Source organism: Camelus ferus, chromosome 32 (assembly GCF_009834535.1).
Source record: "Camelus ferus isolate YT-003-E chromosome 32, BCGSAC_Cfer_1.0, whole genome shotgun sequence".
Taxonomy (NCBI): Eukaryota; Metazoa; Chordata; class Mammalia; order Artiodactyla; family Camelidae; genus Camelus; species Camelus ferus.
Window position 1 is genome coordinate 12,806,539 of NC_045727.1, and position 21,542 is coordinate 12,828,080.

The following is a 21,542-nucleotide window of genomic DNA, read 5'->3' on the forward strand; positions in this document are numbered from 1 at the left end:
AGGTGGGCCAGACTGAGAGGAAGGACAGCCCAGAGCTGTCCCATGGTGCTTGGAGTCTTACCTCCTGCAATTCTTCATGCACCTGCTGCTCCGCTTCCTGGTCCTCGGGCCTGGACTCCTCCCGGCTCAGCTCCAGCCACCGCCTCAGGCTGCTTGCTTGCCGCTGGCAGGACCTGGGGGAAGGATGCACCTGCTGCCTGGCTGGACCCCAGGCAGAGCCTCTGGCTTGGGGACAAGCACACCAATTACTTGCGGTGTGGGTGGAGGGAGAAGGGCTCCCATTCCCCCCTCTCCCCCACTCCACTCGTCTTCCCTGCACTGAGCTGGCTGCCTGGGACCCACGTGCTTCCCTCCTGCTCACATTGAGGGTCCCAGGCCTGGGCGTGGGGGACACAGGCCGTGCTCCCAGACCCCAGGCAAGGGCAGTTAAAGGCTTCATCCTGCATCACAATCACAACCGCTGGGTAGACACCAGCTTCCACATGACAGGCTTAAAGTTTTGCTCAGCTTTTCCCGCAGGTAAAGCTCACCTGGGCCTTCCTGAGCAGGACTGAAGGGGAAAGGTGCCGCCTGCGTGGGGGCCGGCAGTTATTTCTGGGTCTCACCTGAGGTTCTGCTTCATGGTCTGGTAGTCCTGTAGTTGCTGCTGGATGCCCTCCAGCTCAGCCTCCAGGCTGGAGTGACTGGTGGCAACAGACAGACAAGCTTGATCTTCACCATCCTGCCTGTTGGGCCCAGGATGAAACCAGGGATCCCTGGTGCCCGGAGTGGCCCGAGTGCTTGAGGCACCAACAGGCCTCAGGTGCACACCCGCAGCATCACAGCCACCAGGCCTGGCTGTGAAGTCCCCAGGAAGGAGCAGATGGGGTTTGGGGACACCAGCCAGGGATGGAGAGGCCTGGGGCGTTGGTCGTGCTGACACCTGTAAAGGAAAGACAGACACTGAGCAGGGAAGCCGGGAGGAAGGCGGGGAGGGGGCCCTGCGGCACCAGGAGCTGGAGTTCCCCACACCGGCCACAGCTCGCCCCTTCGGCACCTGACACCAGTGGAGAGGGTCCCACAAGCAACCAAGGGACACCTGCTCCTCTGTGGTCTGGCCCCATCGCTTCCCCAGAGCCTGGCTTAGCACCACCTAAGCCGCTGTTTCAAGCCCTACTGACTCCTTCACCCCTGCAACGCCCCTAGCTGAGACCTAGCACTTAAGTGAGGAAAGCGGTCAGAGGCAACTACTGTGCAGACACAGATACAATTTTCCTCCTTCCCTCCCGGTGACGGTGCTGCCTGGTGGGAATGGCCTTTCCTGTCCCCCACTCCTTCATCACCGCCACTGAGGTCGAAGCTCCTCAGACACCAGCTCCCTGGAGGGCGCAGGCCCCCCGCTGCCCCTCGGTGACCGCACACTTGTGCCTTCTCACACCTCCCTGCCCGGACTCTGACTCCTACGTCACAGGCCCCCGAGTCGTGGCCCCATTGGTTCTCAAGAGGTCACCTCAACCTGTGCTGCTGACTCTGAGTTTTGATCTCCAGCCCTGACCTTGTCTCTCAAGGCCAGACTCAGAATCCGTCACTTTTATCTCAAATCTGACAGGTTCAAGACAGACTCTTCATGCTTCACCCCACTGGGTCCCCACCCCCAGTCTTTCCTCTCACAGTAAAAGAACATTAGTTTCTGAGTTATTCAGGCCAGAAACCCAGGAGCCATCCTGGATTCCTTCTTTTCCTCTCAAACACATCAGAGCAAGTCCTACCTAGTCTGTCTCCCACGACATCTACAACCACCACCTCCGTCCCAGCCACAAGCATCTCCTGCTGGACCAGAGCACAGCAGCCACCATCCTCCACAACTTCCTGTTCTTAAAATCCAAACTTCTCACCAGGGCCTGCACGACCCTCCGTGATCTGCACTCTCTTCATCTGTCTGCATGTAGTTTTTTTGTCTCCACCACCAGGACGTAAGCTCACCAGCCCAGGGGATGCTCACTGCTGTGTCCCTGGGACCGTGGTCTCCCTGCGTCTTCCCGAGCCCAGAGTGTTCCAGAAGCAATGAGTACAGCTGCAGTTACAGCACCGAGCACACAAAAACGAGCACTACCCCTAAAGCCAGACCGAAAAGCAGGGACCCAGGTGACGGGACTTACCCTGGCAGGTGCTGCAGCCTCACTGGACAGGAAGGAGGGAGGGGGCAGCTGCTCCCAGCCTGCACTCACTACAGGAGGCAGCTTCAGGCCAGGCACACTCGGCAGGGGGCTGCCTGGGTCCAGGGCTGTCCGGGCCTTTGCCAGGAAGGGCGTCGTCAAGCAAGGGCCTGCTGGCTGGACCACGCCGAGACCACGGTCCCACAGTGCCTCAGGCCTGAGCAGAGGGAAGGCAGGCGCTGGAAGCAGGAAGGAAAGGGGGCCACCCACCCTACAGCCCCAGAACCACACAACCTACCCCTGTCCCCTGAGGGTGCCGTGCCCCAGGGGCGTCTGGCTCTGCAGGGGCTCCAGCAGGAAGTTTGGGCGTCGAGGCTGCTTCCTCGCCCAGCGGGCAGCATTGCTGGGACGAAACACAGGCCGTTCACCCAGGCTGCCCAGGGGCTGCTGGGAGCCTGAGACCTCTGGGGGGTGGGGTCATCCAGTCCGAAACCTTCAATCTTAAAAGGGAGACTAAAGGCTGGAGAAGGAAAGGCTCTTGCCCCAGAGCCTACTGAACTAGTAACTCCACTGATGAGAGCCGGCACCTCGGGACGCCCCACCCGTGTTGCCTCCTCTGACCTCTAAGGCAACACAGGCTCCCCTTAGGGTTGGCCCTTGTCAGCTGCATCAGCAAAGCATGTGGGGACGGGGCAGGGGCCAGGTCACAAAGGAGTGGGGTTCCAGACAGGGTGCCTGTTTCCTGGCTGTAGCAGAATAAGTGGGGAGGCCACCAGGTCCTGGGGTGGGAGGGGGACTGCTCCACAGCCATGACCCTCGGGGCTCGGCGTCCTCCTTCCAAGCTCTGGCCCAGGTGGAAGTGCGGAGGCAGGGGTGAGGGATGGGCTACTCACAGCTCCAGGAGTTGGGGGTCCCCGGCGGCCGATGCCAGGCTGCCCGGAGCTCCCCGAGGCCCATGAGGAGTTGGTGGCCTCTTGATGTCCAGGGAAGCATCCCCAGCCCCAGCGGCAACATGGCTGGGAAGGGGACCCTCAAAGGTCACTCTTCTGCTGGACACAGTGGATGTGGGGGGCCGAGGCTCCCGGCCTGGGCCCAGTGCCTTCTGTTTCCAGATCGTGGCACAGCGACGGACTGCACGGTGGAGACTGTGGGCCGCCTGCAACCAGCCTCTGGTCAGGTCATGCTGACCCTGCCTGCCCCGACGGAGGGGTCAGGGGACGCCCTGGGCCTACCTGCACCTGCTGCTGGGCGTGCAGCTGCTGCCGGAAGGCCTTCGTGCCAGCTGCGAATCGCAGGAGGCGCGTGATGCCCTCCCGGAGGAGCTGCTGGTGGTAGACCTGCACCGCCCGCTCCTGCCGCGCCTTCTTCCTCCTCCTCTCCAGCACGAAGCCCAGCCATGCGGTCCACACCTCCAGGAGAGGAGGAGGTGAGGCCCAGCCGCCCTGCTAGGCTCCCCCAGGGGATGTGCCCACACCACCCCCGAAGGCAGGTCCTCTCCTGGGACGGGAGCCCTGTTACCTTTGCCTGTAGTGAGAAGGCCCAGAACCACAGGGCTCGCGCCGTGTCCTGTTGCTCCCGCCTCCTGTACACCAGCTACTGGCCAAGAAGGAAATACCACCACGTGGCTTGGTCACTCTCAGACCCCGCTCTGGTCGGGCGCTGCCCTCCCTCCATGAAAGGGCCCAGCCCTGCCTGGCCCTGTGGAGGGGATCAAGGAAGCTCCTCTGGGAAGAACAAAGGCAAAGAGCTCTGGAGTCGGGAGCTGGGGCTGCACTGGGCTCCAGGAGGAAAGCTGGGATGGCGCTGAAGGAGAGGAGAAAGGGGCCTCCTGCTAGGAAGCTCCACCCAGCAGGACGCAGGACCGCCCGGGGTTTTATCAAGACCTAAAATGCATTTCTTGTTCATTCTTGGACATTACCCTGGTTATGTTTTCAATGTGACACTAGAAACAGTGACTTGAAGTGACCTGGCCTTAAGCAGGTCACAAGCGAAGGAAGCTGGTGGTGCCAGGAAGTGACTAGGGGTAGCAGGAGCCCTGGGAAGAGGGCAACGTTAGAAACTAGATTTGAACTAGAGGCGTGGGCTCAGGACGCAGAGGAGGTGGGGTGGGGGCTTCTCCAAGCTCCCACCTGTTGTCTCCACTGGCGGAAGCAGGCCCGGCTGAGTGTCCGGGCCAGGAGTCGGGTGGCCTGCCTCTGCAGGAGCTGGGGAGAGAGTGCACACAGGGATCTGTGTGCCCGAGTGGTCAGGTGCCCAGAGCACCTGGGGACAGCACAGGGTGAGAGGCTCCAGGCCCATGCGAACTCCTCCCACCGCCAGGGCCAAGGGCCTCCTGACCAGCAGGGGCGTCCAGGTGCCTCTGTAGGTCGCCAGGGCCTGCCAGGCCATGGTTCACAGCAAGCCAGGTCCCCTCCTGAGCCATCTTCCACCCGGGCAGACGGGACCCCAGCCTTCACTAAGCACCCAGAGAGGCTCCTGCAGCCTTGTGCCCACAGGACCCCAACCACCTAGCATCCACACTTGGCTGCCACGAGTTCTACAGGAAGGACCTTTCTTTCCCAGACGCTGTCTCCCACCCGGACAGCCCCGCCGCACAGGCGAACCAGGAGCTGCTGCCCGCCTCACCCGCTTCCTCACGCAGCCCAGGTGGTGCGCCTTCCACCGGGCCAGGGCCTGGAGCAGCAGCTGCCGGTGGTGATGCTGCGCCGCCCTCTCCAGCCGGACCCTCCGCTGGGCCGCCCTCTGGCTGCGGTCCCGCCAGCGCCGAAACCAGGTCCTGAGACAGCCTACGGCAGATGTGAGGCAGCTGCTCTCTGGGAGGATTTACAGGGACGACCACGCAAGGGTGACAGCTGCGAGGACCATGTGGAGATCCAGCCGGGGTGTCAGCCCACGCCTGGTGAGACCACCACATGTGGACAGCGGCCACTCTGAGGACAGCTCTGGCCATCTTCAGCAACTACACACACCCTTACTGGCTGGCACCAGGTCTGCTGTTTACCGCTGTGCCCCCTCAGGGCCCCCAAGCCATAAACCTGTCCACAGCGACTACAGGTGCGCCAGGGCCCTGCAGAAACTCCACAAGACACGAGAAGACCCGGGTCTGAGGGAGTGGGAGGCAGTGGCCAGCAGTGGCCCCGCTCTGTCTGGGAGGAAACAGGCTCAGAGGGCCAGGTGGCCCCAGGCCACATCCTGCACTGTGTCTGTCACCAGATTCTCTCGAGGGAACAAGCACTTTCTTCTGCTGACTTTCTTCCTTTTAAATTTTCCCTTTCCTTCAGCCCTGACAGAAGTTTCTTTTAGAGACAACAGGAGAGGGTTGACCCCAGGGCACTGAGGCCAAGACAGGGTGTCCTCCCGGACCCGTCTGGAGGCCAGGCGTGGGTACCAAGCGCTGCTGTTTCCTGGGCTCTGCTCTAAGTGCGGATTTCCTGGCCTCACTGGACCCTCATGACCTACCCAAGAGGCAGGTACTATTATCTCCATTTACAGATGGAGAAACTGAGGCTCAAAGAGGAGGCCGTGCCCGAGGTCACGTCGCCAGCTCATGGCCCACCTGCACCTCTCAAGCACTCTATTCAGCACGAGTGTCCACGACTCCTTGCCTGCTCTCCGGCACCCAGCCCACCCCGGCCCTGGACCACTGAAGCGTGCCTGAGACCCAGAGGCCTTAGTTAAGCCGGGAAATGGTTCCACAGGCACAGACTGTGCACCCACTGTGTGCAGAGAACAGTGTCCTGTCACACGGTCTCCCCAGTCCTGTGTACCAGCCGTGATGGACACACCAGCCCAGGAAAGCTGCCGCCCACAGTCTGCTGGAGGGAAGCAGCTTCAGCTGCCCTTTGCCCTTGGGCCTGTCACCTCTAACTCCCCACCATGGCCACCTGACCCAAACTGGAAGGTCCCTGCAGCACTGGTGCCGAAGCTCTGTCCAAGCAGAGACCAGGGGCAGGCTGAGCCCTGCGGTGTCTTTCCGGGGAATGACCAGAAACACAGCACTGGTTTCCATGCTAGGGGCAGCCTGAGGACACAGAGAGCGTGCTGAGGGCAGAACAGGGCAGGTGCGGGATGCGGGACCCCAGGGTTCCGTCCAGAGGAAAGCGGGGATCTGTGTTCACCAACACGAGAACTAGTCAGAACCAAACCAAAGCAGGTTAGCTTTTGTCCCAGAGGGAACACTATTAAGCCAACTCAACAACTTGATCCATTTTCAGTATGGTCCAATTTAAACCATTTCCATTTGTTTTCATTTCTATTTGTGTTTTTTTTTTTCTAACTAGGAGCTGTCTCCTCAGAGTGTAAGACCCCGCCCCCCCCCCGGGCCAAGGGCCTCTGTTTCCACGTGTCCCGCCTGGACTGCCTTCCCAGGCTCTTTATACAGCAGGTCGTGGGACTACCTGAGGCCACCCGGGCAAGTCCCTGCTCCCTCCAGGAAGCAGAACCCCGACACGATGGGGCTGACCTGACAAGCAGCACCCTTGGAAGGACCTTCCCATCACACCTCCCACCCCAACCACCTCCATCTCCTCCAGTCCGCCTGTGTCTTTATGCCTCTGTGATCTCAAGCCTCAGCTTTTCATTTTAACATAAACTGGCTGGCAGTCGGTTGGGAACAGAATCCTACAAGTTACCCCCTTGCAAATTCACGTCCACCCTGGAGCCTCAGAACTGAAGTCATTTGCTAAGAGGGTTGGTGCGGTGTTACTACCTGGTACCTGACTGGGGTAGGTGGGCCCTTAGTCCAGTATGACTGATCTTATAAAAAGCCACAAGCACAGGGAAGACAGCCACGTGACAATGGGGGCCAAGGCTGGAGTGACGTGTCTGCAAGCCGAGAACACCAAGGACTGCTGGCAACGCCAGAAGCAGAAGAGGCAGGGACGGTGCCTCCCCTGGAACCTTTGGCAGGAGCACGGTCCTGCCGACACATTGATTTTGGACTCGGCCTCCAGAACTCTGGGAGAACAATGTTCTGTTGTTTGAAAGTCTGTGGTACTTTGCTACCTTGGCGCCAGGAAATCAATACACACAAGGAGGAGACAGAGACAGAAGGAAGCACCTTGGGAGCCCAGGACAGTTCTGGGTCCTCCACAGGGCTCTCCTCGGCATTTGCGGGCCCACTCACCCCTACTCAGCACCACCTGGGCCTCCCTGATGGCACACTCCTCCTGCTGTCGGTGGAATATCTGCACTGACGCCACCTCCTGCCACTCGGTCAGGACCTGGGGCAGACGAAGAACAGAGGGTGATCACGACATGTCCTGACTTCCAGGGGTCAGCCCAGCTCCTTGCAGTCAGGCCAAGAGGTGGACGCAGGGCGCTCACACACACTCTAGGAAGTGCCCACCATCCGTGCAGACCACAGGCAGCCATCCCCAGTCCCCTCGCAACTCAGGCGATGGGACCAGAGGAGTTAAACTTCATACTAAGCCACAAAGAGATCAAGTCCTTACGTGGGCTTTCATTCTATTATCTCTTAAATAGAAGCCATACGTTAGATGCATGTTCATACACGAGACACACATAAAATCACAGTAACACAGAGGACACTGGGGCCTGCTCCCCAGTCATGAACACCATCCCCCCACAAAGGCCTCCTCCTTTCTGAGCTCTGATGCCAGTCCTTCCAGGGCAGGGGACACACACGCAGCCCAGGAGCCTTCCTGAGATCAGCCTGGGCCTTGACCATATGTAGTCACTGCTCATCCATGGAGGCTTCAAAGCCGTCAGGAAAAGCCCGGGGCTCCCAGCAACTGCTTTCTTCTAAAACACCGAGCCCAGTGGCCACCTCCATCATGCTACTTCTGTTTGAGTCTTGTCTCATGGCACATCTTCCCACGGCCACATCCTCCCAGCACATGGGACCAGGCCCAACCAAGCGGCATTTGGGGGGTACTTCCCACCAATGATCACCAAGGGCCTCACATTCCCGGATGCTCTCTGAAAGGCCCCCATGGCCACAAATCCTACGAGGCCACTGAGCAGGTGCGGGCACCCAAGCTCCCTGTGCCCACAGACAAGGAGATGGAGGCGTGGAGACGTACACGGTTTGCCCCAGTGCAAAAGTCCACACTGGTTCTGGTAAGAGCTGGTTCACACTCACTATGTGCCATGCTTTTGCCTGAATGGACACTGGCTTGTAAGTCAGTGAAATAAACAACAGACCCACCTGCAGGCACGGCCGTGTGTTTCTAGGTACCTCGTTCAGTTCAGATGTCCGGAGCCACCCCCAGGTCACCCCTTCACAGGGCCATGGCCCAAACCTCCTGGGTGACCAGCTGGCCTGCCCAGCCTCACCTTGGAGCACAGGGTCCTTCTGTAGTGAGCCGCTGCTCGAGACGCTTTCTTTGCTTCATCTGCTTGGGCCACGGCGTTCTCTCTCCAGCGATGTAACACATCCCTGCAGGCACACGGTGAGCCAGGGTGACCCACTGTGGAGACAGTGCGAGGTCTCCCTATGCCTAAGCGCACCTGTCACCCTGACTGCTGTGTTGATGCTGACCACACCCCCACCACGTGGCTGTGCACAGCTCTGTGCCAGCGCTGGGGGAGCACGGACCCCCGCAGCCTCACGCGTTTACGAGCAACAGGGAACACAGAGCCATAACCAGGCAACGACGTCACAGGTGGTTCACCCGTGATGAGAGGTAGAGACAAGGAAGCTGGAGGAAGGGCACTGGCAGCCTGGAACAGCACCGCTGAACAAATGCAGGGGAAGGGAAAGACAGCTGAACGAGGGAGGGAGGCCAGCAGAGGAGGAGGAGGTCAGAGCTGGGTTCAGCAGAAGCCGCAGGACGGGCTCAGGAGGGAGCGGAGCCGGGGGCACAGTGACGACAGATGATCCCAGAGGCTGGGAGTGACTGCAAAGTCTGTGAGAGGCCTAGAGAGCCAGGAACAAAGGGGAGGCTCCTGCCTGGGAGCTGAGAGGAGGTGACCTGGTGCCTCGAGAAGCCAAATCCTGTAGGTCTGCACTGGGCAGGGCAAGGCGCTCAGGGAAGCAAGACAAGTGGGAGACGTCGCAGCTGCTTCCCCAAGGCCCTGCTCCGCACACAGCATGGGTTCAAGACGCAGGAGGGGACCCAGGGAACAGCGCTCGCAGTGGAAAATCCAAAGCCAGCACAAGGCAGCCGGGCCCATCCTCCTGGCCCTTATCAGGGCCCCCATCCACCTGGGTCTGCAGCCTGCCCGCCCCAGGCTGGCCCGGGGCCCGGACACTCACCGCAGCACTCGCCTCTCGTGCTGGCTCTCCCTGGCTGCTGCCTCTTGCAGGATGCTCCGCACGTGGCTCTGATAAATCTGTAGATGACCAGGAGGACTAGAGGCCACCCTGGGACGCCTCGCTCCCCATTCTCAGGCACCCTCAGAGGTGCGTCCTCAGCAGGGCTGCAGTGCCCGGGACACTGGGCACAGAGGGCGGGGGGGCCAGAAGCCCACCCAACAACAGGGAGAGGACTGGCTAAGCCCTCACCTGCCAAGTCCAATCCCCTGGACAAGGCTGGTACCCCAGCAAGGATGGGAGAACTCAGCTCTGCGGGCGTTAAGACCCACAGGCCAGGGTACTGGCTCTGTCTGAGCCTTATGGAATCACTGTTTTGGGAGGCGCAGGAGGAACTAGGAAGGGAAACAAAGCCTCTGGAATCCCCTCCCTGCGAGGTACGGAGACGTGGAGGAATGCAGTATCTCCTACCCCCCAGGTCTGTAGCGCCCTGGACAGCAAGGTGTGCCGGTGGTGAAGGCCGGCTCGCATCAGCTTCTGCCGCTCGGCGCCACGCAGGGCCAGGCACTGCGGACAGAGGAGACAGCTGGCCACCGAGGGCTGGGTCGAGAGGCTCAGCTGTGCCTCCATTTACACTCAGTTTCAGGGGAGCTTGGGGAAGATGCTTAACCCCTGAGCCCCAAGGTCCTCATTTACAGACAAGGCCTCTGAGGATTCAATGGTTAAGTGCCCACTTGTGGGCAAACTAAGCAGCATCAGCTCAGCATTTATTCACCCCGAGGGGGAGGCCTTTGAACCGTGAGATCAGGAACTCAGGGAAGAACAGCCCAGAAACTAACAGAACAAGGAACTGTGACCCTATCACCTCACAAAACCAGGTCGGCACTGCGCCTGCAGCCCGGTCTCCTCCCCACACTCGGAGGCAGGTGGTTCTGAGGGACCTGGGAGAAGCCCGTGTGTCCGCCCTGAGCCACCCCGCCCTCAGTTCCACCTGCCGCAGCCCCGTGTGGGGGGCGCCCGTGCCAAGGCCTCACCTCCTTCCACCTGCTCCAGGCCCCACGCAGGAGCTGTGCTGACTGGAACTGCGCAGCCTGCGCTCTGCCCATCCTCCTGTGGGGAGACAGTCTGTACTCCACGCCCAGCCAGATCCTTCAAGGGCACTCTTCAGAGGCCCTCCTTACAGACCCTGGCCCCTGCCTAGTGGTTCTTAACTTTGGAAGGCAATCAAGACTCTTTCAGAAGGAACTGGGCTCTCTGCCCAGAAAAGTGCACATATAATCACATTTTGAGGACAGCTTCACAGGGCTTTGTATTCACGCGCACGTAACTGAGGAGGATGTTACAAGTGGCCAGAGTCTGAGCGGTGGGAGATCCTCAGAGCCCAGAGGAGACCTAGAAAGGCACCAAGGCAGGACAACACCTGCAGGGGACATGTGGGCACCTGCCCTGACCCCTAACCACACGGTGTGGTAGAAACTCCCATACCTGCCCCAGCACCGCCACTGGTCCTGGCGGATCAGCTATCCCAGCACAGGCCCGTCAGTCTCTTTCATGGCCATGGCTGCCTCTAGTGGGCCCCAACAAGTGAGCAGGACTGGCTGATGGACAGACCTCAGACACACAGGGTCTCTGATCAGCTGAGCTCCTGATACCCCGGCAAGGATGGGAGAACTCAGCTCTGTGGGTGTAAGACCTACGGGCCCAGTTTTGCTTAGACTGTTTCAGGTTGGATTTCCGGGACCTAAGACCGGGTCTAGGCTTCAACGACCCCCCAGACAGATACTCAGAGCCAATAGCCCTGCTGCTCCCGCCAAAGCTGCCCTGAACCTGGAATGTCTTCCAAGGCCCACGCAGCCACTCACTCTGTTCTGAGCCCTCGGGCGCGCTCCCTCCAGACACTGAAGGCCTTCCTCAGCCGCCCCAGCCGGTGGTGGGCACAGGCTACTGCCTGCTGCTGCAGCTCCAGGCGACATGCTGCCGCTTGCTGGTGCCATGTGGACCAGGACCTCCGCAGAAGCTGCCGCTCCAGGTGGAGGATGGCCTGCAGCAGGGAGAGATCAGAATGCATCAAATAGGATGGTGTACAGAAGCCAGGAAGGGTCTGCAGGCCACAAATGATGACCACGGCAGAAGAAATGGATGTTGAGGAGCTGCCCAGGCCCCACAGCCAACTATAAACTTCACTGACAAAGAAAACGGACACCCTGGACCCTGCCCCTGCCTCGTGAGTCCTGGACACAGGCAAGACGCCCTTCAGTTTGGGCCTGGGTGCGGGCAGCATGCTGAGGAGGGGAGGCAGTGAGTGTGAAGGCTTTAAGCAGGTCCTGCCGGTCCCAGCACCTCCTTGAGGAGAGCCTCTTACCAATCTCTCTGCCAAGCGGTGTTCTTGATGCTGAAACATCTTCTGACGCCAAAGAACAAACACTTGCTTCTCTAAACTCTCCCTAAAAGAACACAAACAAGTAACAGTAAAGCACTTAAAATCATTGGGTTTTCTCTCTTATATGGCACCATTATGAGCCAAATAAGCCCAGGGGAGGAAGGCAGACAATAACCAAAAATCCCACAAATGACCTACCACTTTCCAAGTTATTTCTGGCCTCACCCTCCCAGGATGCAAAAGACTGACTTTGAGACCCTGGTTCAACAGCCCCACAGTGAACTGCCAACAGTTTTCAACAATCACAGTGAAAGTCTTTCCTGTCCACACTGCGCAGCCAGGCTCCTGCTACAAATCCCTGGGGGAAGTGGTTAAAAACAGGTATCAGACCCCTAAGGCTGAGCTAAGCCCCAGGAAAGCGTATTTTAAACCAGTGTTCCAGGTGAGGTGGACAGAGAGACAGGTCTGTCCCCTCTGCCCAGGCCTGCCTACTCACTGTGATGACATGATGTCAAAACCCACAAAAGCAGCACTGGGACAACTGGCCAACAGCCAGCAGGGGCTGAGCCTTGGCAAAGCCACCAGGACCGATGCTGGGGGTGCAGAGAGGTGGCTCTCCTGACGTTTAACCCATCAGACACACCACGTTAGACGAAGAGCTCCACTTCCAGCCATGACACAGCCGCTGGTCCTGGTCCTGCCCCCAGCCAGGTATTACAAAACGGGATGAGATATGAGGCAACTGTTTCCAGACACTGGACCAGATGTGACCTTTGAGAGATGTGATCTTTGAGAGATGAGAAATAGGGAAGGTGAGCCCCTTGGCCACCCAGGCTTTCGCCTGTGGGCACTTTCTGGACACCAGGGGCAGAGGGAAGGAGTCCAAGCTGAGCACGACAGTCTCCCTGAGCTGAGGCAGAGACTGGGGTTCGAGACCACAGGGGACTGTGTGGACATGTGTCGCCTGCCTAAGCCTGGGCAGGCAGTGACCGTACCCCGCCCCTGGCACGCTGATGGACACCTGGTGCACTCCACCGAAGAGGCTGCTCAGGCAGACTCCACAAGCCCCAGCAGAGTGGCTGCTTCAGGACTAAGAGCTGAATGGAGGTATGAGGGGTGGGGCAGGGCTGGGAGATGGCGTTCTGGCCTAGTCTGAGTGAAGGGACCTCACAACTCAGTAAGGCCTTAGGAATAAAAGCTGTGACCTAACACTGAAGAGAAAATCAAAAAGACCCACACAAAGAAAGAATAAACCCACACTGGCCAGGATCAACAGGAATCACCAGAACAGGAACCACCACCTGCTACAAAATGCAACATACAGCATCGAAGGAAAAAGGTGTGAACAGAAATAATGAACCAAATTTAAAAACAGCTATTATATATGTTTGAGTACTTTAATGAAAACATAAACAAAATTAGTTACCAGACAGGGAATGGCGGCAGAGAAACAAACTACAAAAAGAAAACCTAAATGGTTTGGTGGTTCCTCAGAAAGTTAAATACAGAATTACCATATTGGCCTTACATACATAAGACCACTTACTTTGCTCTCAATAAAGAAAGAAATACTGTTGGAAAGTAAAAAAGCAAGCTGCATACTGGAAGAAAATATTTTCAATCCGTATATCTAACAAAAAACTTGTATCCAGAATATATTAAAAAAAATTCTGCAAATCAGTAATAATTTTTAAAAGGCATATAACTTAATTTTTTAAAAAGCTAGGAACAAGATTTGAACAGACACTTCACAAAAGATATACAAACAAATGGTCAATAGGCACACGATAAAGGCCGAGAGAGTCAAAATCTGTCTGGTATTCAAAGAATGAAAATCAGCTCAGACTGAAATGAGTTGACACAGCTCTACCATTAATCAGGTCAGGAGGACAGACACAGATAAAGCCAAATGCGAGAAAACACTGCTTCTCCCAAGGTCGAGCAGCAGCTGTGAGATGCCACAAGGAGCCCCCTCTTCTTTGAGTGGCTACTGCTTCATTGCCAGAGACGCCCACACAAGCTTTCCTCCTCTCACTCACTCCTGAGGATGCTCATGACCGCTCTTCCCCAGTGAGTCCCCACTCTCATCCCTCCTAGTCTTGCCTCAGAAACAGCAATCAACACAAAACTGATCCCCATTTCTCCAGATCCTCCTCAGAAGCCTTCAGTGGGAACCCAAAGGTTACAAATGCCCTTCCCTCGGGTAGAGCAGCATTCCAGAGTTCCTCCGAAACTCCCTCCTTCCTGGTAGCCAATCTGACTTGGTCAGACTAAACAGGCTTTTGTTCCTAGCTGATTGGGCTTAAAGAAATGCTGAATATCACTAGTCATCAGAAAAATGAGACAGCACTCCACACCTACCAAAATGGCTCGGTCAAAAACACTGACAAAAACAAATGTTGGTGAGGACGTGGAGCAACCAGAATTCTGAGTTGCTGGTGGGAGCAAAAAATGATGTAACCACCTATGAGAGTACGCATATCCTCCCCCTCTGGTCCAGAAGTCTACCCAGGTGTCTACCCAACAGAAATGAAGACATATTCCACCAAAACCAACTTTCACAGCAGATTTAAGCATAATGGCCTCAAACTGGAAACAACTCCTATGTGAAAATGGATCAAAATACTGTTAGATTCCTACAATAGCACACTACTCAGGAAAAAAACAGAACAACACAAAAAACAGCTACAGATACATGCAACAACCTGACTCAATCTCAAAAAATATCCTCTGAAGTTGAAAGGATGCAGACACAATAAAGCACGTACTCCGTGATCCCACAGTATAAAGTTCAAAAATACACAAAATTAACCTAGTATGGTAGAAATTACAACAGTGGCTACTTACAGGGGGTAGGAATTGACTGGAGGAGGGCATGAGGGAAATTTCTGGGGGGATGGAATTGTTCCATATCTTGACCGGGGTGTTGATTATCCAGGGATGTGATTTGTAAAATCTCATCAAACTGTTTACTTAACACCCATACCTTTCATTGTCTGTAAATTTTAGCTCAATTAGGGAAAAAAAAAAAAAGGCAACCAGTCTTGTCTCATTAATAGTATAGTAGTTCACTGGTGGGTTAATAAACTTACCATTTTTAGTTATAATTCATGAGATTTCACCATAAATTCTGTGTTCCTAAAATATTTTTTAAAAATACACTAAGAAATCATAGGAAAATAGAACAAACATTTATTTGGAACTTTGATTTGTTAAACTCCAAACCAAACCTATGGATATTAATTTACTGTAAGTCACAAATCAGGGTCAGGAGGACAGTTAACACTCTGTGCTGGGTACTCTGCTTGAATTTCACATGGATTATCCCACTTAGTATTCATGACGACCCTGTCAGGTAAGGGCTGTTATCAAATCATCTCCCTCTCACATCTGAGGAAACTGGGGCTCAGAGCGACTGAGTGACTTGCCTGGGGTCAGAGCCAGCAAGCGGTGGGGCAAGGGTCTGAACTCAGTTGGGCCTGTCAGTTTCTAAGCCAGGTTCTCAGTCACTCCACCTTCTCATGAAGCAGGAAGGCAGGAACATGAAAAATGAAGTTTTCTAAAAAGATCCAACTAAACCCAAACAGGGTAACCTCTAGGTCAGGGCTTCGCCAGCCTTCAAGCCTGTGCTCTTCTCTGCTTCTGATTCACCCTGAGTCCTTCCGTCTGGAGGGATGGCTCTAAGATCACCCATGCCTGTCCCCCCAACCACAGCCCTTTTAGGAGCTCCTCTTGGCTACTTTGAAGGCACTCTCAATTTCTGGCCCCCACAGAATGCCAAAATACGAAAAAGCAACAGCACCAAGCAAGACTTCAATTGTAAAGGAAACAAAGGGGCGTGTATGAGTGTTTTAGGTAGCGAAGCCATTTTTCGCATGAATCTTACACCAGACCTCAACACAGGAACTAAGGAAAGGCAGAGCCGCTCTCTGCAGGAGAAGCAGAGCCAAGTGCTAGCCCCATGTCCACCTCTTGTCCTTGTGGCTGCCCCCTAAACGCATCTCCTTGGACTCTGCTAAGGAGTCCCGAGTTCTGGCCGATTCCCTCAAACCAGCATTCAGCACCCTCCCAAGTCAAGATCACTGCAGCTTCTCCCAGTGCATGTCCCCTATCCCTTGTTTCTCTGTCTTAATTAGACATACACCGCCCACAGACAGGGCCGTCTCCAAAACTGCCACTTTCCCAGTGCCATGCTCCTGCTCAGACACTAGGGCCTTATCTACCTGTAGGATCAGGCAGCCCCTAGTCTGGTCCCGCTCATGCCACCCATTCCCACCACCACCCTCGGCCCCTCCAGCTCAGAGCAAGCCTCTCCAGGACTAGCTCTGAGCTCTGGAGGACCCTGTGGCTGACGTAACAGGACACACGGATCTAAGCTGCTGAACTGTTCCTCATTTGTTTCTTGTCTATCAGTCTGACCTCCTCACAAAGATTTAAAGTTCCTACCAAGTCATCAAAAAGATCTTCCTCTTGATTCAGTAGAAAGTATTTGGACTTTGGAATCAGGGAGACCTCAGCGTAAACCCTGGCTCTGTGGCTTCCTGGCTGTTACGTGGGTGGGTTGTTTATCATTTTGATCCTGCTCTTGCAGGACTGCTGTGGGGAGGAAATGGATTAGCGAAGATGATGGTGTCAAGGCGAAAGAGCTTCTGTAGTTTCCTCTCCCCAGTCACACCACACCCACCACAGCGGGAGACAGGGAGACCCACAGCCAGTCATCAACGATTCCTTCACTGAATTCCGCCAGCAGGGAGCAAGGACCTGCTATGGGTAAGTTTACCCCGTAGGAGCTAAAAAGATGGAGCTCTGTTTCTTGTCTGTCCTAATTTTGTTGATGACTATAATTTCAAGACTTCAAAAGGCCAGGTTTAGCAGAATAGGAACCAAGTGTTTCAAGGAAATCATGCTCAAGAAAGCCAGCCAAGTGATGCAAGGTCCAACCACGCTCTGATCCAGAAGGTTAATGGGCAGCTTTACGCAGCTCACTGTGGCGTGTAATGAGGGAAGGGGCATAAAACCCAGGCTGTTCTGAAAGCCCTTGCTGCAAAGATGGACCGAAGTTTTCCCAGGGGGAACACTGGCTGTCTCTTCCTGCTAGATGAGATCAATGAGCCCACATTATTGAACATCCAGGAAGAACCAGGGCCTAGGGGACTGGCAGGCTGAAGAGTAAAGCAAACGGCTGTGTGGGCGGCGGAGTTAGACCCAAGAGGCCTGACGCGGGCGAACCTGTGGAAGCGCACCGCTCTCGCACTGAGGGCGCTCTCCTGCTGGTGCCGCCGCCAGAGTCTTCTCCAGGCCTGGAAGGCTGCCGGCAGGGCTCTCTGCTGGAAGTGACCATCTGCTCTCGCCTGCAACACCTAAAGTAAAACAATGACTGACCTTTATTTGTACTTCATATTAAAAAAAGGAAAAAGACCTTTCAGGGTCACACTTTCAAGGGAGAGTTGCTTTCTACGTAAAAATTTTTTAAATAAAAATCATTATTTTTAATCTTTGCCAACATGATAGGTAAAAATGAAACATGATAGATGAAAATTTTCCCCTTTAATTAAAAATGAGTTAAGCATCTCTTCATATATTTATGTATGTGTGCCTGGATATATACTTATCTAAATTTTTTTCCCTACAGCCTAAGTGTTCATACCAGTTGCCCACTTTACTATTTGACTGTCAGCACTTAACTCAATGACATACATGGGCTTTCTGAACCTTAAACGTATTAGTCCTCTGTCATGTGTTCTCAGTATTGCCCTTACTCTGTAATGTATCTTTTGATTTTATGTTTATTTGTAATACAGATGCTTTAAATTGTTATGTAACTACAAAAGGCTACTACTATTTCACTGATACATCAGTAGGAAGCCAGACAATGACCTAAGAATCTGTATGCCTCCACGATCCAAAATTTGAGGGGAAAGCATACCAATGTGTGGCAGTTTTTACAACAAGGCTCCATGTTCTCTGATCTTCCTTCCTTTGAATCCGGGTGGACAGTGCCTACTCTGACCAACAGAATATGGTGAAAGGGACACTAAGTGACCTGGGAGGCTGGGTCATGAGGGGCCACACAGCTTCTCTCCTGCTCACTGGACACTCACGTACGGAGCCCTGGGCTGCAACACAGGAAGTCTGACCTCGCAGAGGCTGCCATGCTGTCAGGAAGTCCAAACCTCTCAGAGAGGTCGTACACAGGAGCTCTGGTTAACAGTCCCAGTGGATCCCTGTCTTCCCCGAGTCATTCCAGCCCAGGAACCAGACACATGAGTGAAGAAACTTGTAGAAGATTCCAACCCCCTGCCATCAGAATTTTCCCAGCTGAGGCCCCAGGAATCATGGAGCAGATACCAGCCACCCTTGCTATGTCCTGTCTCAATTTTTGACCCTTAGAGTCCTTAAGATAATGAAACAGTGGTTGCTTTATGCCACTGAGTTTGGGGTGATATTTTTACAGAGCAATAGAAAACTAAACAGTGTGCCTCTGCATGTGTTTATGAACACACAGACACACAACACTCCTACCCACATGGAGGGAAAAAAATACCAGGTTTACTCACCAAATGGACATTTTTTTCCTTCTTTATGTCTCCCTACACTTCCCACATTTTCTGTGTCTACATGTTGCTGACGGGCATTTTCAAATGTAAACAAGAGCAGGAGCAAAAGTATAATGAACCCCCACAAGCTTAACACCCAGCTTCGACAATTAGCAAACATTCTTTTCATTCTTTATATATTACTTTTGTAAATAGAAAGAACTCACAGTAAATAATACTTTTATTTTTTCCTAAAATAGGAAGAACTGATGTGCTCCTTGGATATCTAAACCAAGAGACGACAGTCAGACGGTTAGCTCCAGGTTTTTTAAAAAACAACAGCAACTAAGCAGGGCTCCAACTATTTTTCAGACCTTCTGCTGGGCGGGCTGTGCCAGAGCCACAGGGGAGATAAGAGCTCTGACCCTTGACCTTTGCCAGTGCTGGGCCCCAGGGTCCAGGAGCTCTTTCTCCAGAAAGGAACTAAAAGAGACCCTTTGCTTCTTTTCCACCTTGAATAAACACAACCTTTCAACTCTGGCACTCACATTCTTTTCCTAAGAGGGCTCTTTCTTTACATTCTGTTCACTTGCATTAAATGAGCTTAAGAGACGAACTGGCAGTGTCCTTTCATGAACAGCCACATAGTCCAAAGGTTAGAGAATGCACCACTTCTAAGCATTCTCTAGGTGTGGGAGGCAAAGGTGATACAAAAACAAGCCATGCCCTGGGTTTGTCCCCTTCATCCACCAAGAAGTGAGGTGATTCTTGAGGCAATCACCAACAGCTCACTATTCACTCACTCACACTAGTCAGCACCTACGCTTTGCCCACAGTTCAGAGGCAGGACAGCCTGGCAGGGAGGGAGGCTGGCAAACACCACCCTGAGAAAGCTGCCCGTGAGGCAGGGCCGGGGGAAGAGAGGTAACACCTGAGCTGAGAGGGCAGCGGGAACAGAAGCAAAGGCACCGGGGACACAGGAGCAGAGGACCTCGGGGAAGCACTGCAGCTTGACTGGCCAGCCTGCAGCTGGGAAGGGGCGGCGACAGTGGTAACACAAATGGACAGTACCAGCTCCCAAAGGAGTCTGGATGTCACCTCAAACTGCAATGAACCAGCTAAACTCTTTAGATCCACGTGTTGGCAGCAGATTGGGGGGGTTGGAGAGGGCAGCCCAAAAATAAGTGGGAGGAGTCTGGTGTGTGCCCTCCCTGTTTCACTGCAGGGACAGCCAAGCAGAGGCAGGCTTAGCACCACTTCCCACTGCATGGCCCATGCAGACATCATCAATCAAGCACACAACCCCCCAAGCCTGAACGTGGAGTCCTCGCTTCAGCACTCCAGACAGCTACCCCTCATGAGAGCCACCCAGGGGCTAAACTCCACGCCCTGCAGGAGCAGGAATTCTGTCTGCTTTGTATCATTGCTGTATCCTCAGTGCTCAGCACTGTGTCTGAGGCATAGCAGTGGCTCAGTAAGTCTTTCTTAAATGGAACTGAACCAGTCTTTCTCAACCTGCCCTCACCTCCACCCACCGCTGTGGGTACCTGGGTCTCACACCGTTCAGCACTAGGAGAGGGTGCTGAGGCTCTGCACCTTTCCCAGCATCTCCTGAAGGTCCCCCTGGGTGGTAGGATGGCTGAGAAATACCATCAGTGACTTGGGTAAAGATGTGAACGGAACGGCTGACAAGCTCAGCACTTGCAGAGAGAAGAGCTTGCACTTTCAAAGCAGATGAAGAGATGGGAGTTATGCAGACTTTCTGCCATTGCTGGAGGGGCCTGGGGCAGATACTTCTGAGCTTTTCACAACACCCTCTCTTCCAACCAGACAACCGGACCTCTTGGCACAGGCCTTTTCCAAGAATCTTTCCAAAGCTAATGGGTCTAAGACTGTAAGCCAGCAGAGCTCCCTGCTCTGAAGAACTCCGTACCTGCTGTGTCCGCCTCTTCTGAGTATACTGTAACCACAATTTGATACACTTGCGTAGCAATGATATTCTGAAATGAAACACACAACACTGAGGTAACTGCCTGTCCCACTTCTAGGTTTCAGGTTTTTATAAAGTTCTGATTTTAAGGCAGGTAAATCTGGGTGTGGGTACACTTGGAGCATTAAAGACGCCCCACGGGTTTCATTCTAGGAGAGGGAAATAAGAACCTGATTTCTGACATGAAATCTGCCAACCCGATTTTGAACTGTGGCTACTAGCCCCCAAAATCTGACAACTTTCTTGTAAACTTAATGAGACCACAAGCACAGTGTTCCTGGAACTCAGGTAATATGAATGGAATCCTGCAAATATCCTGAATTTTCTGATTTTATGGCCAAACTCTGGGGCCTGTTTAGGACCACCTGGGTCTGTGACATGCTTTCACACAGTGATACTGACAGTGAGAATCACATTCAGCTTTGTAAACCAGGATTCAGAGTAATGGTATACCCCGACAATTCCAAATTTATTCAAATACTGCAATTCTCACTGACTCATTAAAAAGTGCTCCAAAATTGGACCTGTAACTATGCAACTTAGGTTAATTATACTATGGGGGGAGGGCATATTGAACATTTCCTGAAGCAAGAAAAAGCAGATAGTGTGGTTCCTCCCGAACAGTAAGACTAAGGGGTCAGAGGGAGGGGTCTAAGCAGCCCTTATTTTTCACTTTCTACTTCTTTCCTATACATTCTGAGTTCTTCCTGTGGACATGTGGTGCTTTTATTTAAATGATAACTCTAAAAAATTGAAGACTCTCTCTACACCCTCCAAGGCCAAGCCACAAATATTGACATGCCTGGGCCATCCCTGTAACAGTATCAATGCATAAATCCCAAGATGTGAACATCACTAAAGCCTGAAAACTGCGGCAGTGAGCTGGCAGGCCCCTACTTCAAGCTGTGGTGGCTGAGAACCAGTAGAACACCCTCATTCCACCACCCACCTCATCAACCAAAAGGAAAACGCAAGCTCAGGAACCACTGGTTTACAGCAGGGCCTTTCTGAATCTGCCACAGTAACGCATGCACGAAGGGTGAGTGGTGACTGCTGGAGACCACTGCGTCAGCCACAGTGGGTCCCAGGGGGCCTGGAGGGCCAGTCCCACCTGCAGTGGTCTGAGGCAGCATGCAGGAAGGGGAGCTGCTTCCTGTCCTCCCTCTGCTCAACCCGAGACTGCCAGAGGTTCCAGAACCTGTGCAGGAGCTGAAGCAAAACAGGGAGGAAACAGACATTTATTAAGGAGAAAGGTAAAATGACTTCTCCTAACCCGCAAGTTAGC

The 21,542-nt window shown here is 54.2% G+C and overlaps 1 protein-coding gene across 8 annotated transcripts in view; it reads right to left on the reverse strand.

Annotated features, from left to right (window-relative positions):
• SFI1 (SFI1 centrin binding protein) overlaps positions 1 to 21,542 on the reverse strand; it is a 65,052-nt gene that overhangs the window by 214 nt on the left and 43,296 nt on the right. For 6 of the 8 annotated variants that reach the window (XM_032471479.1, XM_032471478.1, XM_032471477.1 and 3 more), the window contains 19 exons: positions 21,369 to 21,466; positions 20,201 to 20,267; positions 16,961 to 17,091; positions 11,714 to 11,795; positions 11,214 to 11,392; positions 10,386 to 10,461; positions 9,823 to 9,918; positions 9,355 to 9,431; positions 8,433 to 8,535; positions 7,261 to 7,357; positions 4,761 to 4,921; positions 4,265 to 4,339; positions 3,654 to 3,728; positions 3,368 to 3,544; positions 3,029 to 3,291; positions 2,434 to 2,538; positions 2,139 to 2,352; positions 606 to 922; positions 62 to 173 (listed from right to left, as the gene is read on the reverse strand). In XM_032471479.1, coding sequence (XP_032327370.1) covers positions 62 to 173; positions 606 to 922; positions 2,139 to 2,352; positions 2,434 to 2,538; positions 3,029 to 3,291; positions 3,368 to 3,544; positions 3,654 to 3,728; positions 4,265 to 4,339; positions 4,761 to 4,921; positions 7,261 to 7,357; positions 8,433 to 8,535; positions 9,355 to 9,431; positions 9,823 to 9,918; positions 10,386 to 10,461; positions 11,214 to 11,392; positions 11,714 to 11,795; positions 16,961 to 17,091; positions 20,201 to 20,267; positions 21,369 to 21,466 — 2,505 coding nt within the window. The remainder of the gene's footprint in view (positions 1 to 61; positions 174 to 605; positions 923 to 2,138; positions 2,353 to 2,433; positions 2,539 to 3,028; positions 3,292 to 3,367; positions 3,545 to 3,653; positions 3,729 to 4,264; positions 4,340 to 4,760; positions 4,922 to 7,260; positions 7,358 to 8,432; positions 8,536 to 9,354; positions 9,432 to 9,822; positions 9,919 to 10,385; positions 10,462 to 11,213; positions 11,393 to 11,713; positions 11,796 to 16,960; positions 17,092 to 20,200; positions 20,268 to 21,368; positions 21,467 to 21,542) is intronic. The other 2 variants (XM_032471481.1, XM_032471480.1) reach the window with 2 other exon arrangements.